Source organism: Colossoma macropomum, unplaced genomic scaffold (genome assembly GCF_904425465.1).
Source record: "Colossoma macropomum unplaced genomic scaffold, Colossoma_macropomum, whole genome shotgun sequence".
NCBI classification, from domain to species: Eukaryota; Metazoa; Chordata; class Actinopteri; order Characiformes; family Serrasalmidae; genus Colossoma; species Colossoma macropomum.
The window spans coordinates 7,329,324-7,348,394 of NW_023494805.1; the positions used below are offsets into that span (position 1 = coordinate 7,329,324).

At 40.0% G+C, this 19,071-nt stretch overlaps 1 protein-coding gene across 1 annotated transcript in view; it reads left to right on the top strand.

Moving 5' to 3' along the window:
* Nucleotides 1-19,071, top strand: part of LOC118825771 (tensin-3-like) — an 89,181-nt gene that overhangs the window by 53,825 nt on the left and 16,285 nt on the right. The window contains 3 exon segments of the mRNA XM_036596579.1: nt 4,721-5,809; nt 15,561-15,712; nt 17,932-18,064. Coding sequence (XP_036452472.1) covers nt 4,721-5,809; nt 15,561-15,712; nt 17,932-18,064 — 1,374 coding nt within the window.

The window sequence follows — 19,071 nt, forward strand, 5'->3', positions numbered from 1 at the left end:
GGTGGTGGAAGTATTTATTTGTTTACTTCGTTATTTTTATTCATTGTTTGTTAAATGGAGTAAATTAAAGCTGAGAGTATGGTGGCGACTGGGTTGGCTGAGAACTCTTGCCCATATTTATCAGGTCAAAAAAGGCTGAGACGATCCCTAAACCCGGCAATTTAGGGTCGGAGCACATCTGGTCCCATAACAGTGTTCTATGTGTTGACAGCAGCAGGCGTGTAATTTGGTAATGCTGGAGCCGAGGGCTGAGATTCGTATAAAAGGAACCCAACTAGAAGGCACTGTGGCTCTAATTAAAAAGCTCCCTTCACTGTGTGAGCTGTTTAGTTGTAGAAAGGAATGTTGTTTTCATCTGTGGATGGATGGATGGATGGATGGATGGATGAAATCAGTCCTCTCTCCACACTCTCCTGGATTTCTGTCCCATTTCTTTCTTCCTGAACTTACCATGTCATTCATCATTTTTGTATTTCCATTAGAGATTGCACTGCTCTCATATCTGATATTGGGCTGATATCAGCAGGTAATAGGTTTTATATACTTATTTTAAAGTAGTACACTACAATTTGTTCTTAATTTCTGGATAATTCAGTGGATGAGATGTAAACAAAGTCTTTCAGAGTGGTTCAGTGTGAAATGGCTCATTGTAGAGACCCTTACTGGCTTACTGACAGTGGTGGTGATAGGAACCAGGGGTCCACAACATAAATGCAGCCATTTTATTTATTAGCCAAAACTACCAGTGAACCTACACGTGCCTTCTGAGTTTTATATGATGGTAAAATAGTGAGAGCTATTTTTCTTTGGGGACTATATTGTCTCATAGTACCCTGCATGTATCCCTCCACCATTAATGAATTTAAAAAAATGCATTTTAGCAGTTGCATATTATCTCAAAACTACAGGAAACACATAACTTTTTGTAAAAGAGCTTTTTGAAGCATTGAACTCTTTTTATGTGTTTTTATATGTAACATTAATGATAGTAAAATAGTGGTAAACCTGAAAGAAATGATTTTTGGGGGAAATATTTTTCCTTAGAAAGCCCTGCATGTACCCCCCCACCATGCACATAGTTTTGAAAAATACATTTTAAGCCCAAACCTATCATAAAACAGCATTTCAGGCACCAGACAGAGGGTTCACATCCATTTTGTGTAATAACTTTCTTTGACGGAGATTTTAGAGGCGTCAGACTCTTCAGAAGTCTGGTTCCTGTCACCACTGTGAACAAGTCTGACTCACTTCGTTCCTCTAGAATGGAGAATATCACATTAAACCACTCTGAATACCTTCGTTTACCTCTTAATGCTTTGATTATCTTGGAATATTAATGGGATCCCCTCTCTCTTTCACCTAGTTACCTTTTTCCTTAGACTGTAGAGGTATTGTATGTCACTTTTTGCAGTTCCCACCCCCTCCTTGTAAGCTCCGCCCCCATGTTTACATTCCTCTCTCCATATTTGGCAACCTCCCATGCCCCATGTCCTTGTGCAGAGTTAAAGCAGGGAAAAAAGACAAGGGCCAGGCTGTTCGCAGCTCAGCACAGAGCGTTACCTGTGGAGAACAAACTGAATGACTCGCTCTGTATCTCTGATTGCTGCTTTTTAATCTGCTCAGAGATTAGAGGAACACAGTTATCTGACTTTCTCTCACACAAGCTGAGCTGAAGGAGGTAAGGAACGAAGGGGGGGGTTTCACCTTTTGGGGGGGGGGCTGGGTGGTGAGAATGAGGAATGAAGGAGGGGGTAGGAAAAAGAATAGGGAAGAGAGAGAGATCAGTGCAAATGCTTGTGGAGAAAGGCAGAGCAGTTTGATCTAAGCTTTTGTTCAAGACTGGCAGACGTATGCATGTATATATGCGTGTGTGTGTTGGGGGGGGTGAATGTGTGAATGAGCAAGAGTGTGAACAGGCGGTCTTTATCATGCGTGTCTGGTATTTGGAGCTCCATGCAGTGTGTCTGGCTCTTCATTCGGGCTTTCTTCACATCGGCCAGCAGCACACAGACTCTCAGCAATGCTTCTGTCCCACCGGTTGAATGGCTGGACCACCAAGGGTAACGTATCCAGACTCTTTCACAGTAGCTGGCCTCTCCGTAGGCCGGTGTTTTGCTGATAGTGTCTCTTGACCTTGTTGGTGTTTTCTGTGGCTACTGATGTCTGAGAAAGATTTAAGATCTAAGACGCAGAGGGTCAGGGGAACTGGGCTGTAAATCACCTGACTTTGTGGAATGCTCAGGTCAAAATATGGACAAGCTGTGGTCTTTGATTAACTAACTATCTAATGAAGTTAGATAAACGTTGCAAAAAAGGATATTTTAACACTTAACAATTAAAACACCTCAAATCCAGTCAATATACGCAATATATCTCATTATGAGATTGTTATTAGATTATTATGAGGTTATTCAACCTATTTCTAGAAGTGTTTACTTGTTTTAAGTACTTTTGTTACTTTTAATGCAGTTGTCTTACTCCACTGGGAGACAATTTTGCTTGTTTTAGGACATACTGTGGATCATATTGCTTATTTTAAGAAATAGTGCTTGGTGCAACCAACAGTGTCTGCCAATAGAATAAGAGAGTTTCACTAAATACAACAAAATCGTCTTTAAATATTCTTACAACAAACTCAAAGTGAGAAATAGCATATGTTTCGTTTGACACTGAATGCATTAAATTACCTTTGTTTGCAGTTCTGTGAAAGTGAAATGCACCCTTTGTCTGGTCATCATCATTTACAGTATAAAAACTCTCAGGGTTTGTGTCTTTGCACAGAAGATTTGCCTTCATTCCCTTGGTTGGCAATATAAACAATCCTTTTCTGTCTCATAAACTGTACATAGAGACTTTGTAACATGCACAAGCAGTGAATAAGTTATTTATAAACAGCTTATGCTGGTTATCGCAAGATGAAGTAACTGACATTTCATTATCATGAGGAGCACTTGAACTAAAGTGATCAGTGCTCACGGCTACGCTGCTCGTTTATTTCCGGTACCACCGTCTGTTTTCACACATGCGCAGACTGAGAAAGCCGAAAGAAATCAGAGTAAGAGTTTGCATGCATCTGATTACTGAGCTAAAATCCAGCTCTCTTTATCAGATTTCTTAATAAGGTTTCTAGACTTTTTACTCCAGTCTAAGAAATCAGAGTTTGCTGTTTACATGACCATTTGAGTAATCAGATAACTGCAGAAATCCAATTATGATCGGATTTCTGAGTGCATGTAAACATACTTACTGTTATGAAGCATCATTCCCAAGTAACAGAGCTTATAAATCATTTATATTCATATATATTTTACATATGCATTTATTATTTTCGTATATATCTTCCCATATGCATGAGTATACATATTCCTGTGCAAGAGTAAAAGTTCAAATATCCCTGGTGAAATATTACTCGTGTAAAAGTAGAAGTTGTCTGTATTTCTACTTGAATACAACAATACAAAATTACTGACTGTCAAATGTGCGTGTATCAATAGTAAAAGTACTATAAAGGAGGTCTGTTTTATTGTTTTATATACAGTTCTATTAAGAGGCAGTTGTTCATGTCTGCAGCCACACAGCTCTCCTTAATAGAAACTGTAATTTTGTATTTTAACTCAAGTAGAAATATATAGACATGGCATGTGCTGCTATTAATTCATCTCAGCCTTGTATAAGTTCCCTTATATGGGAAAGATGCTTCATAACAGTGTTATAAATTAAACAAATGTCTGTCGCTTTAGTTTAAAACCCCCTGTCAATACAATGTGATTTACTTCATAAAACATGGTGTCTTCTTGAGATCAATGGCAAAAGCTGTTCATAAATACTCCTTTACTGCTTTATAAATGCTCCCTCTGTAGGAAGCCTTCAAATCAAGTGTACACTGAAAATTGATGAAATATGCAGCCATATAAGAGCAGAGTACCTCTTCATCAGTGGTTTGAGTAGAAGCCAAAGATTGTGGTGGGTGGATTAGGCTGAAAAAGTTGTGGATTAGTCGAGTTTGAATACATTCAATACATGACCATAAAACTTATTATACCAAAGCTCTGGCTGTGCAGTTTTGGGTTTGGTTTTGATTGTTTGCACAAGAAAGAGTAAGTGAAGCATGTGCCTATTCCTGCAAGGTTGCAAAGAAAGCTGATCTGTATCGCTGGTCTTTAGTATGTGTGGACGATGTCTCCAGAGAATGTGTAGTGAGGAGGATTTAAGGTCCAATTGTGTACCTTATAAGTTTTTCCTAGTACAAAAGTACATATTTGTACCTTGTCATAACCGAATGTTTTAAAACAGAACAATAAAATAAGAAGTCTGGAGACGAGACGGGGTGTGTGGAGTCAAAACAACTTAGAAAATATAATTTCAATGGATTATGGTACAATTATGTTCCCTGACTAAAGGTACTGAGATGTACACTTGATGGTACCACCCTGATGACAAGAGGGCTACTGAACAAATGGTTAGAAATGTTACATTTCTTGTTTTTAGCCATTTAGCTCCATTCACCCCCATTCCCTGAGGATTCGCTTGCGGCGACCTTTGGCGTTTCATATTTTTGATATAATGGGAGAAATAAGAAGTGGCTCTGATATCACCAAGAACATCCTGTTAATGTATCCCACCATTGTATATCAGTGAAAGGTTTCCTCTGTTTTATCTGTCTCTAACCATGTGTGATCCAACTGACCTCTTGAAGCACTCCATCTCTTCTCTCCCTCAGCTCCATCCTTGCAGCCCCAGGTTACAACCCTGGACAAATTCTCCCCTAAACGTAGCCAGGGCGGCAGCGTCACCCTCGGCAGATCCACTCGCACCACCTCCGTCACTTCCAGTCCTGAGCACAGTGACCACGGTCTTTCAGCCAGCAGTGACTCAGGCCTCTCCAGCACCTCCCTGTGGACAGAGCGTGGCCCTGTGTCTGGCGGTAGGTCCACTGGGCCGAGCCAGCAGGAAAAGGTTGAGCTGAATCGTCTGCTGAGCGGCTTTGGGCTAGATGAGCCACAGACGGAAGACTGTATGGAGCCAAGCTCGACCTCTCAGGGAGCGCTCCACCACCAGACGGTGCACGCGAATGGCAACATCCGACCCAAAGATCGTGAGACGGACATCCTGGACGACGAAGTCATGATGTCAGGCCACGACTTGCGCAGTGTGGACAGTCTGGGGACTCTTTCGTCCTCATATCACAAGAGCAGCCAAAACTCACTCCTGTCTGATGGTTTCTGCAGCCCTGGAGGGGTCGAGGACACCCCGCATCATGCCCCAGCAACCATGGAAGAATACGAGCGAGCCTGTGCCGAGGCACGGAGGAGTTGCCTTGCCAAGAGGACCGTGTCCCTTCCTGTCACCACCACCTCCAGCTTGGGTTCCAAGGTTCTGCAGTTTCGGCAGGGAAGCTACTCCACCCAGACCTGGGTCCGCCAGCAACAGATGGTAGCAGCCCCCCATTACTCCTACTTGCCTGAGGAAGGTGGAGTGGAAGAGAGCTTTCATGGGGACAAGCAAGAGATTCTACCCAAAGTGACTAACAACGATCAGGCAGTGAGTAGTAGTGGCACTTCAAATCCGAAGGTATCTCCGAGTCAAGTCAGCGAGAAAAGTCACGACGAGGAGTTTAACTCGCTCACGGTGGACATTGACAACTCAATTGACCAGCTCAACCAGCTCATCCTGGACCTGGATCCTACCTTCGTGCCAATCCCAACTCGGACAAGCTCAGTCAAGAGAAATGGAGGACCAGCGACTGCAGCCCATAGCAATAACGGCATGACCCTCCGACTCAATGAGAACAACAGATGCCAACAGCCAGGTAAGATGGAGAAAAGCTTTTGGGGCAGTTTTTCTAAAGCTGTCTGGTCAGGTTTTGGCTTCTGGGTTCACATCTCAAACTGTTTCCTTGGTCCATTCCAACCAGGTACAAGCAGAAAAAATTGACTGTTATTTTGTAATAGTGAGTATAGAAATAGTGAATTTTTGTGCTCGACATTTTGACTGAGTATCTCAAAATAATTACTTTTTACTTAAAATATTGACTTAATATCTCAAAATAATTACTTATTATCCCAAAATGTTGACTTGATCATCTTGAAATATTGATTTTGTATCTCTAAATAATGACTCACTATCTTGAAAAAGTGACTTATTTTCTCAAAATCTCTAATTTTCTCTAAATTGTTTTCTCTAAATCTCTAAATTGTTGACTAACTATATTCACATAATAATTTATTTTGTCAAGAATTTTAGTTATTAAGCTGAAATTACAACCTACTATGTGGAATTATTGAATTATTACATTTCAAGTCATAAGTCATTATTTTGACACACTGCTGCCTAAAATGGAAGAATGCAGGCAATTTTTTCCTCTTCTACCTGGCAAGAATAGGCTTTTAAAAGTCAAAATTCAGGAGGACAGCTTCTGAAAAAAAGGTCCTTTGTGGTTCCGTCTTTCTGGTGGTGGGTTTGGTGGTGGCACTTCTGGTGGTGAAGGTGGGATGGATGAAAATCTGAAGCTGGAATGTCAGATTAACTGGAACCCAAAAATATATTCTTAAGAATTTAGGAAAATATGTGAAAATTTCGCTTGAGTATGTATTTCACTAGTAATGTATGCTGTTTCTTTGGGCACAGGTACAGTCCCTGTTGCATGCAATTTCATGGTTTGGTATAGCCTTGAATTTAATGCAAAAGCATCAGTTGTTAGTGAAAAACAAGAGTGGACATGAAAAAAGATGTTTAGAAGTGGACAATAGGCCTACATACATCCCCAAACAGGAAAGACCGAATTAGCTCTATGACCATCTTAGTACTAACTCTGTACCAACAGAGTGGCAAATAAACATACAGCGCATTTTATTGTTTGTCACTGACCTTTAAAACCCCTCACATTGTACCAGCTTGTCTCTCTTTAAGCAATGGGACTTTAGTAGCATTAAATAAAAAAGCGAATCTTTGCTGAAAAGCAAGACAGAACATGGAATAAAGACACTGAGACGTGCGAAAGGCCTCTGTAGCCATGGATTCATGCTTGACAGATGAGGTTTGACACCATTGTGCTATGCCTGACAAATAGCATTGCTAAGAAATGCAGAATGGAAATGCAGGGCTCCTGCCAGGACCTCAGGTATTTTGGAAGGGTTTAGGAGGTGTTCAGACTTGCCTTCACTCAGGTATCTGCTTCTTGGATCAGCACGGTACATTTAGAGGAGGAAAACATCTTATCAACTTGTATGGAGGGTAATCTTTAATCCCTCGCGTTTCGTCAAACGCGTGGCCTCCTTATTCTCAACAGGTGTTCACTTGAAGTAAAAAACAGCTAACGAATAATATTGCATTACACTCTTAAAAAGGGTGCCACACAGGGTTCTCTGAGGGGTGCTGTAGAATAGGAGTTCCCAACCTTTTGCATGGAGCCATGGACCAGACAATCGATCCCGATAGATTTTGTGGGCCACAAGAAGATTTAACCAGCAAACCTAACACAATAATAAAGGTAGCTTATGAAATTTACACCAATAGGAAATAAACATCCTAGAATTCCTTTAGTTATCCGTGGATAGATGAAGAACCTTTTACATTGACATATCTGGATAACTATGTTGGTTACTTCGCTCCTGCATTTTGCCAGACCAATTACTAAAATCAGCCTACATAGTTCAGTATTTTCCATGTTTTCTTTTTGCAGATAATTATCACAACGATTATATTTGGTATGTTTGAAAAGACTGGTTTGGTTAAATATCTATAAATTGTAATGAAGTTTTGTGGCTTAAAAAATCACCGCCAACAACCCCCTAGCTGTACCACCATGGCCCACTGTTGGGCCACAGCCAACAGGTTGAAAACCTCTATAGAAGACCACTTTTCTGGTTCTTCAAAACCATGGTTCTCAATCCGGTCCCCAAGGCCCCCAGACAGATTTTCTAACTATACCAGTGGTCACCAACCCTCCTCCTGAAGACCCCTTCCTGCAGAGTTTATTACTATCCTGTAGCTAACATGCTGCCCCCAGTTACCCAACACCAATGCATCTGATCCCACCAATCAAGAACTTCTAAAGAATGTAATTAGCTGGAGGAGGTGAGGCAGGTTATGTTTGGAACTGGACTCTGCCAGAAGGTAGATCTCCAGAACCATGGTTCTGCTCAATATCTATGTTGCGAGTTGGGTTGGAGCAAAAAATATTGGCCATCTGGGACGCCCTAAGGACCAGTTTGAGACCCACTGCCCTAAAGAACCAGTTTTTAAAAAGAGATCTGTGGGTGGACTATCATATAACGTAAAGGATCTATACCTAGAATTTAAGGGATTTCTTTCTGTGGTGGTTCTTTAAACTTAAAACTTTAAATAAGGTTCTTAACACTCACACATCTCATTTACAGTAGAACAATCTGCTGAAAGTTTGTCTAAGGAACCAAAAGTGGTTCTTCTAATTGTATCGTGCAAAGAACCCTTTTTGCTACCTTTATTTTATCACTTTGTCATTAGTAGAGCTTTAGATGGCTGTAGGAATCGGCTTCATTCGGCATTGGGATTCATTTCAGTCAAAATTCCGCAATAAGGAACTTGATGAAAGTCTTTCCGATGTACTGAACCCGCAGCAAATTACGGTCCAATCAGTGTCCATTTCCCCTAAGATGAGTAGACATGTTAGAACCATAATCCAGGCGCTTTGTTGCTTGGATCAAATTCAGAGCGAGGGGTCATATCTAATCCCCTGGGGGTGTAAAGGAGAGATTTGAAGACAGTGGGGAGAAAATGTCCTGGGAATTCTTTTGAAGCAATGGGACGCAGATTCTACTGTACACCCCAGACCTTTAGAGAGTAAGAGAGAAGCCAAGACACAAAGAAAAGAGAAAGAGGGAGGGAGGAGAGAAGCCAGCGGGAACTTTTGAGCAGGGGGTTAGTGATATTGATCAAAAGCAAAACGTTTCTTTTGTATTGGCACACTGTGCTGGTCAATTGATTATCAGGTAGCATTATCCTGGCATGTTTACAAAATGAATGCTTTGAATACTGACTGTTTGAACAGCTGGGTAGGTGCAGGGCATTGTGAGGCTCTCCCAGTGATGCAGGTATGCACCTTAAAGCTAGACTTTGCTGTGGAATCTGAGGAATGTCCTTGTTCTCGGACAGTCGGAGGCACTGAATATTCTAATCGGATTGTCCACACATAAACGCCACAGCGAGTTATGCAGGCTTCTTGAAAGATTAATCTCAAATCCCACACTTTTCATGCTTCCAGGGGTGGAAATGTGCTTTCATCTTTTGCCCTTTGCCCATTTCTCTGGATGTTGGAGCCTATTTCTCAAGTGACTGTGAGGAGAGGGTTGATTCTGAAGGAACCAGACTGAGTAGGTGGTGGCAGCAGTCCTTACAAGAGCAGCTACCCAAAGCTGTTTTTGTGGTAGGACATTAGCTAGGAGGTACAAGTTGTAGCATAACATGAAATGAATACAAGTGGTCTTCCTGTTTAGAGCACAAGCGCTAGTTAAGATAGAAATGCTTTCTTGTATAAATCAAGACTGCAGTTTTTAGCACAAGCGCTAGTTAAGATAGAAATGCTTTCTTATATACATCAAGACTGCACATTTCACTGTTAGTTAAGAGAAAAATTTGAATCAGGACTGAGTTAGGACTGCACATGTAAAAGCTAACGCTAGCTAAGAGAGAGATTCTTTCTCATTTGAATCAAGACTGAGTGAAGAAAGCCTGTTTTAGTGCTAATTAAGGAAAACACAGTCAACACAGAGCCTGGACTGCATATTTTAGCAGTTAAGATTAAAGATTAAGATTAAGATTAGAAAAAAAAGTTTATTGTGAATCAAGACTATGTCTAGACTGCGCTTTTTAGCACTATGCTAGTTAAGAAGAATGCCTTTGATGTGAAATAAAAATTAATGAGCATTTGCTAATAGAAAAACTTTCTGATATGAATCAAAACTCAGTTGAGACTGCACACTTGAGCGCTGGTTGGTTAAGAGTAAAATGCTTTCCTATAATGTATGGATTGAACTCACCTGCTGAAAAGAACAGCATAGTCCATGCTGGTTAATGCTGCTCTAGTGCTGGTTTAGCTGGTCACCCAGCATTGTCATACTGGTTGACCAGCATACCAGCATCCAAAACTGAGGAAATTCTCTTTTTATGAAATGAGGCAGAAAAGGTCACTGAAATACTGCCAGAATAACAAGAAAGGTCACTAGCCTTGTAACTTCACTCGTAGACACTTAACCCACACTAGCTAATTTCATGGCCCAGCACAATAACACACAGTAAACACACACCTTAACCCAACAAGCTGGGGCGCAGCCTTGCATACCACACCTCTAAAGGCTCTAAAAATCTATGCTGGTCTTACTAGCAGAGACTTCACATAGACAGTCATGGTCTGAGATTTAAGACACTTAGGCTCAGTCCCATTTCTTATTTTTATCCATACCGCTTGTTTTCGACTGTCTTCTTGCCTCTTGGAACTGAGTTAAAAGGGATAGTGGCTCCCCTTACGAAATGGGGTCCTCAAATAAAAAGGACATTACTTCATTAACAGCTACTAGCGCTGCTCTGTAGGCGACCCTGCCAGTCTGCAGTGAGAGCAGAGGAGGGGAAGGTTCAGCAACCTCACTGCCGGGCTTTAGTTACATTTAGGGCATCATATGCCTTCAAAGAGGGCAATTATTTATTATCGCCCACCGATATGAAGCTGAAGTCAGATATTCACCAGCTTCTTGTTTGAGTTGTTCAGTTCCACGTGAATTTCTGCTAACTAGCTACAGAGAAATCAGCATACTACTACCGATTATTTAATCTTTTAATGAAAAAAATTACCATAATACATTGACCCAACATCAAACTAAGATAATACGATGGTTATCAAATTTTTTTTAATGGAGAAATACTTAACTTACGTTGCCGTTTTTTCTTTTTTTCTCATATCACTCTGTTTGGACTGTGCTTCTGAAAAACTCTGTTTGGAGGGCCATGTAGCCCCAACTCTTCACCCTACCCCTCTATCTCAACAAAAATCAGGACACCCTACCCCTAGGCATGAACACGCAAAACGGAGGGGTAAGGGCTCAGTGGTAGGGGCGAGGGGTGAAATGGGACTGGGCCTTAGACAACAGGTGAAATACTCAGACTTGCTCTGGGTCTGTATCTGATTGGACTCAGGTGCAGTGCCAGTATATGATCACTGGCTGAAATGATTTCATCAGTATGGTCTGCTTCAGATCACAGTGTGACAGGTCTAGTCAGATTTGCTGTTTAGACTTCAAGAAAATAATCCGACAAATAAAAACAAAAAAAAATCAGATAAGACTGTCTGAGCGAAGCTTAACGATCGTTTCTTGGTGGTGGTTTTCAAGCCAAAGCTTGAAGGAGTTATGAGTTATGAGTTACACATTTAGTCAAACAAGCGTTGACTCATTCTCCGTATAATGACGGGATTTAGATGGTGGAGCCTGACTGGCTGGTTGAGAGGAGAGGCAGGAGCGAGAGGCTGGAATTTCCAGGATAGGAACAGCAGTGGCCTTAGGGCTGACATTCTCCACCTGCCAACAGACAGCGCTGTGCCCTGAAAACACAAAAAATATGCCTGGAACCACCATGTGAAGCCCAAACATGCCAGCAAATTTCAGGCACTTTTAAAAACAGCCTTAAACAGTCTTAATTCGGTTGATTATCTTGATCCAGTTATGTAATATGTACCTATGGAGAAGCTTGGAATCATTGTTTTCAATACTCTAAAACCAGTTTGTTGACTGATAATGATTGTAATGCACTAATCCTGGAAAAAGCCCACAGGTTCCAAAACATTAGGACAATAGGAGGCTATAAAACATATTTAGAAGTATTATATGCATCCAGAATGATGAGCAGAGCTGTGCACAATTCGACTGAGAAAGCTGTAGAACATTAAAAGCAATCCAGAAGTCATCATATTGCAAAAGTGGTCAAATCTTGAGGCTGATAACTTGACAAAAATGGATAATTACAGAATTAGTTATTAAATAGACGCTTTGGTTCCCAGAATATTTAAAACTAGTCTAGTTTATAAGATGTATCTATTCTGCTTAAGTCATTATTTATATAAAATCAGACAAAAATGATTCTTAAGTTTATGTAAACCATGTCTGATTCACATATCAGTCTTAGAATAGATGAGTGGAAGTGCCTTGAGGTTTGAAGTTGTTGATGAGTCAGGTGGCTCCTCTTATTGTGAGTGTATGGTTAATATGAGTCACAGCTAATTTAATTCAATGTACTATAGAGCCATTTCACTGGCTACAGGGCAGGAGAGCTTAAAGGGGAGTTCTATAAACTGCTAAAAAAACTGCATAATTATGTTGTTGAGATGTTCAGAGTAGTTTGATAGTTTGATGTGAAATGGTTCAGTGTAGAGAAACTTAGCTGATTCAGATTCCCTTACAGTGGTGCTGATAGGAACCAGGGGTCACCATGACTACAACACAAATATAGCCATTTTATTTACTCTCTAAAACCACTGGTGAACCTACATGAGTCTTAGAGTCTTCTTTAGAACAGTGCATTTCACACCAAACCACTCTGAATGACTTTGTTTACATCTTAATGAATGAATTATGCAGTTTTGAAAAATGTAAGAATTCCACATGTGCCCTACTGTTTCATTCAAATATGTTTATTGTCCATATTTTGCTTATGGAATTCTCAAGGATTTACAAAAGAGTCATTGACTTTTTCTAGAGATGTTAAATTACATTAGAGTTCAACTAAATTTTTAGCAAATAAATCAAATATTAATCTTATTTGAGATAACTGGTGTACTAACTAGAGATGGTACCAATCTGATGCCAGGTATCAGGACTGGGCCAATATCAGTAGAAAATGCTGGATGAGAAAAATGAACAAAGCTGTTATCCGGTCACAGTGCAGTAGATTTGGTGACGGTAGATCAGTAATCATCCCAGTCGTGACTTTACTTGCGATAACACACAATCTGAAATGTTCTACTGCTTTTATACAATGAATCTGCAAATTAAAGAAACAAGTAAAGCAAAGAAGTTTGTATGAAATGCGCTTTAATACTGGTGATTTCATCTGCCTCAAAAAGTACACAGCAAAAAATAGTATCTTGTCAAGTGAAATGCTTTTAAATCTAGTCGATCTATCTAATATTTCTTATTTTGAGATGGTTGTGCACTTATTATAGGATTATATCGCTTATTTCTAATATTATTTACTTGTTTTAAGTGATTTTATTAAGGAAAATTATCTCAGTATAGTGGCAGATAATCATGATGGCTTCAGGCACACTTCTTATAACAAGTACAATTATTTGCCAATATAGTGAGGTAATTTTACTTAATAAAATCACTTAAAACAAGTAAAAATGTCTAGAAATAAGGTAAACAATCTTAAATTAAGCTCACACCAGTCTCAACAGGAGAAATATTAGACTTATTGATTAGATTTAAGATAATATTACTTGACAAGATAACATTATTTGCAGGGTAGTACCAGTGTAGTACAATAGCAGGTCCAGGCTGTAAGACCTCTCTGACCTCATCTTGTCTGCCGAATTGTATTCTGTTTGTTTCTGGCTAATTATAGTTTGTTTGGTCACAGCTGCTGATCGGAAAGCTCGCTTATAGTTGGGGGCAGTCACGGGCTGGAGGTTAGGGGACCAGCCTTTTGACCGGAAGGGTGCTGGTTTGATCCCCTGAGCCGACAGTATGTGACTGAAGTGCCCGAAGGCACCTAACCCCCAACTGCTCCCCGTCATATAAAATACAGTATATTGGACACAAATGGGGACCCAACAGTCCCAGATCACATTTTTCTCTTCATGTTATGGATTAAAGCAAAAAATAAACACCAGATCATAACAGTAAGAGCGTGTATTGCTTCAGCTACCCTGGGTGATGTTGTTCTTATCGTGACCTCCTCTGAATAAAAGCACTTTGAGCCCCAGTGAAAGGGCCGTTAAGAGAGGTGCGACTCATTAAAGCTCTTCTATGAGATGATAATGGGGCGAGCCATTCAAATTGCTTCCAGTGAGCTGTTCTCTAATCTAGGCCCTGACATGGTGATTGTCCCATCTTGCCCCACATTACAACATATTAACATTCCAGAGGCAGAAATAGCGGGACGCCTCTGTGAGTGGCTAAGATTAGCACGTCCGCGCTAACTGACACTTCACGCTAAGGCCAGACGGCCGAGCAAACCGTTTGCCCGGTCTCTGAAAGTGTCGTTTTACTGGCATTTTTCAAATGGCTAAAGAGCCATTCAAATTTCAGCTTAGCGCCTACATGTGAGTTGGAATTAACATCTGTGTGCAAAATGAAAGCGGAAATGGCAGCGAATGTTGAGGAGGTTGATGTAAATTGTTATAAATGTATCACTTTCATGCGAGGGAATTGGTTGATAACTACATGAAAGTCCCGGTATTGTGTTAGTTAGCATGGTGATACTGTTTACTGGATGCTCTGTTGGTTGTCTATGCTTTGTATGTGCATCTCTGCTACTTCAAATATGTTTGGCCTTTCTCTTGCATGCCCTGGCTGACCACCTAGCTGTAATCCTCAGTCTGATTTGCCTCTTTTCCTTCCGTCTTTCTGAAATGTGCATCTTCTTTATGTCATAAATGCTTGAAAGCTGTAGCAGTTTAGGTTCAGTATTGCAATAAAGTCCATCAAATCAAATTCACGACACTGTAACAAAGGTTTGGCCGTAGACAACTGGTCAAATTTTTGATCACTTATTTGATTTTCTTTCACAATTATTATGTTGTACGACCTAATTTTAAAGTATTTACAGAACAATGTCTACAGTAAACAAAAGTATGAAAGTAGAAAAAAGTGACATGGTCAACAAACTATTGGATTCTTCCAAATAGCCACTTTTGTTTTTTTTTCAGATTTTTCTAAATTTCTGCATAATTAAAAAGTTTAAGTTGTAAACAAAGCCATTCAGAGTGGTTTGGTGTGAAATGCTCTGTTCTAGAGAAACGTATAGAGTCAGAATGGTTCACAGTGGTGGTGATAGGAACTGGACGTCTGAAGGGTCTAAAAAGCTACACAGAAAGTTATTGCATGAAGTGTTTATTTTGACAGAAAGTTATTGCAATTTTCACTGAAAGTTACTGCACAAAATGATAATTAATACACTGCCTCATGTCTTAGACATTTACAGTAGTCCACACATAAGATTTTGGCCTAAAATGTATTTTTTTAAATACAGGGGTACATTCAGAGCACTGTGGGGCAAAAAAGTCCCCAAAAGCAAACTTATTTTGTCAGGTTTACCACTATCATAATCGGAGGACAGTTTTTCCCCATCATATAAAACACAGAAAACACATGTAGATTCACTGGTCATTTCGACAATAAATAAAATGTCTGTTTGTGTTGGTGACATTGCGACCCCTGGTTCCTATCAGCGCTACTGAAAAAAATGTACTAAAAAAGTGAGTAAATTTAAAGTTTAAGACAGATCAACATAAAAGACCTCAGACTTTAACTGTAAATAATGTGAATAACTGCATACAGTTCAGTAACATCCTCTGTGTTTGTCTGTGTGATCAGCTGTCCCACCTACAGGGGAGAGTTTGCGCTCTCTGAGCCGGCAAGGCAGTGAAGTGAGTGACCACCCGGCACTGAGTGGACGAGCAGCCTGGCAAGTGGAGCAGGAGTTTGGGGACAGACTGACATACACTCACAGCATTCCTCCAGTACAGGTAATAAAAAAGAGCTGTAGTTTGGGCACCTGAGCAACACAACTGTCTCAACACTGTCGCTATTTGGTTAGGAGCTCACAGTCTCTCTGTGATGCCACAGCCATCTGGACCGAGAGTCAGAGAGAGCATAACTGTCCTCTCCAGCACTCAGCACAACGCAGGCGTCTGTTAGCTGACTTAACAGAATTAACCGTTAGTGTTCTCCTTCTGGCATGTTGTGCTGTCTGAAAGGGCTAAAAAATTAGACGTTCAAATATTCAGCCAATTCAAAGAAAAAAAAAATGTCTATTTGAATATTAAAAGCCTCTGCTGTGGCTCCCAGTAGCCTATACTCCTGACAGTTACGTTACATCATCAATCGCAACCGCTACCAAATACAAGGAAGGTCATGATATTAATACTTAAAGATAAACAAAACGACAGTGATTTATTATGAATTTAATTATATAACCCAGCAGAAGAAAAATAAGAAACAAAAATGCAGCTTCATTGCCTTTAGAAGTAGTTTTATTAGGGTCCTGTTATAACTGACCATTTGCAAAATTCTGTTTGATGCCTCTCAGCCAATCACAGTTGTCTATAAACGCTCCTTCCTCTTTCAGGAAAAGAAAACTCATAACAAACCCGCAGTTCGGCCTTGACAGCAAATTACTCAGAATTACTAGACTAAGAGAAGTAAAGGTGTTTCTGAGAAATGTATAATGCCTCATGCTAATCTGATCATCTGGATGGTGGTGATGATTTTATTTCATTCCCGAAACTGAAAACACTTTTGGCTAAAATCCACAGCTCTGTGTCAAAACTATCAACAGTCTTATACGGACTCGTTAGCTAAGCTTTATCTGGGTCAGTGTAGTTGTTAAACCTTTTAAAGTATTTTCAAATTGGGTGTATAAAGTATTATAGTATATAAAACTATTATGCACTCATACATGTAGTTCTTTGTATTGTTTCATTAAAGTTTGCTGAAAAAAGGAGTCCTCAGCTTCTAATGTCCACTGTTAGCTTAAGCATTAAATCATCTGAAGGGGCAACTTCCGTCGCGAAAACCTCCTCCTTATTAGATATGAAACCTTTGCTTGACGGACGTAGCCACAACAGCTAAGGGAGACGGGATTCTCATTGAATTTTGCAAACAGTCACTTAAATGTATGAATATTTGCTCTTTAGAAGTGACATGTCTACTTCATAAGCTGAATAACGCTAATAGGCAGATATACGTTCTCATGTGAGCTATTTGGCCTCCTGCAGATGGCAGGCCTTTTCTTACAGGCCTACACTGGAGGTTTTTGCAGCATAGTAAGCTAGTAATCATGTAAAGTTAATATAAAGGTAGTGGAGCAGTGGAGTTAGCTAATTGCACATGATGTCACCGGTGTTTTTATGGAAAATTAATTCCTAAAAACATTTCAGAATAGGCCTATTTGCCTTTTTTTCAACAACCATCTCGTGAATCGCAGGTTGAGAATCTCTGGTTTAGAACAGCATGAGCTTTTGAGGATGCTTGATGTTCACTGAATGTGATGTTTAGTGTAGTTATGCATCTAGAAAAATGGGATATATATTCAAATATTTGACAAATAAACAAGTCTGGTAGTGTTTCAAAAAGATGATGTGAAAAAAGGAGCTTTATTCTTCTTATCTTGGTAGCATGATGTGATGCGAGACTTAATGAGTGGGATTCAATCCCCTACTTGGGTAAGCACCCTACACTATACCAATAAGAGTCCTTGGACAAGACCCCTAACACTGCCTTTGTCTACCTGTGTAAAAATTATCAAATTGTAAGTCACTCTGGATAAGAGCGTCTGCCAAATGCCATAAATGTAAATGTGTCCAGTGAGTAAGGATGAAAAATTGGGTAAAGAAATAAACAAAAGAGCTATAATTTGTGAATGACCTCTTAAACTTTAAGGCCCTCTATATGAATCCACACTTCAGTTTCTCTGAGCTCATTTAATTTGACTAAGATGCTTTAGACAGACGATTCAGTGTATAGTGATAATGGTGATAATGCACCAAATAACTGTCAACTAATTGATGGTAGTTACTGGATAATAAATCTCAAGATTAAGATTAATGTCGAGATTAAGCACTGACTAATAAGCCCACAGTTTGAGGAGTTCAGCTTTGAATTTTTTGAAGTACTTGCGTTAAACACAGGTCAAACCTCTGAGTTTTAGGAGGAGAGCTGTAACAAAATTTGCCTTGTGTTGTAGCGTCCTCCTCTGTACAGAGCGGACAGTGTGGAGTACAGAGGCCCCGGTGCCGGGCTGGACTCAGGAGTGGACACAGGCAGTGACATCACTCCTCCCACACCTGCCTTCCCCGTCTCGCCCCCCACGCCTTATGGTAAGACATACGCACTCATAACGAAACTCAGCCAGATGAGTTATGACTGGAGTTACCATAATTACTTACATGTCCAGACAGTTTATTGTGATTACAAAAAATGTTGTGCTTTGGCTCAGTTACATAACAGTAACATGCTTCTTTCTATGAGTTATAGTTTTCTGAAGGATTAGTAAAAAGAAAAGTTAGTTTGTTAAATACAGTAAATAAACAGTAACTGTGCATTATAATGTGTGGAAGTTGTGCCCAAACCTTTGCATCTGACTGTACATACAAAAAACAAAAGATCTGTAAACTGAGGCAGAACCTCCTGATTGGGAGAGATTTTTTAATGCATTGAAATGCTTTTTTAATGCGTTTAATACTTTGAAAATCCCAACCACCAACTTATTCATGCTAGGCTCTGTCGTAGGCAATAGTGGACCCCAATTTCACAGTGACATACTAAGCAGGCACCAAGTGCTAACTGTGAGTTATGCTCTCTGGAAACACCTGGTTCTTTGAAACACATGGCTGGGGAATGTCCAGAGTTCTATTCATTTTGGAAGAAGGCAACTTCTGTACTCTCAAAACTTAGCAAAACAGATTTTCTCTTTCAGCTAATTATGGTGCTTCTTAACATAATAATGTCCATCCCTGAAACCATTTTATCATTTAACACACCTGGTTCCCAGGCTTACATCTTTAGGCTTATTATTCAATCAACCTTTATTTTATTTAACCTTGGAATACATTGAGGTTGACCTTCATTTACAATGTAGCCAACACTCTCAAAAAAAATAAATAAAGGTACTAAACTGTCACTGGGGCAGTTCCCCTCTTGTCACTGGGGTGGGACCCTCAAGGGTACATCTCAGTACCTTTAGTCAGGGAACATAACTGTACCATAATCCACTGAAGTTATATTTTCTAAGTTGTACTGACTCCACACACCCCGACTCATCTCCAGGACTTTTATTTTATTGCTCTGTTTTAAAACATTTGGTTATCAAAAGGTATAAATATGA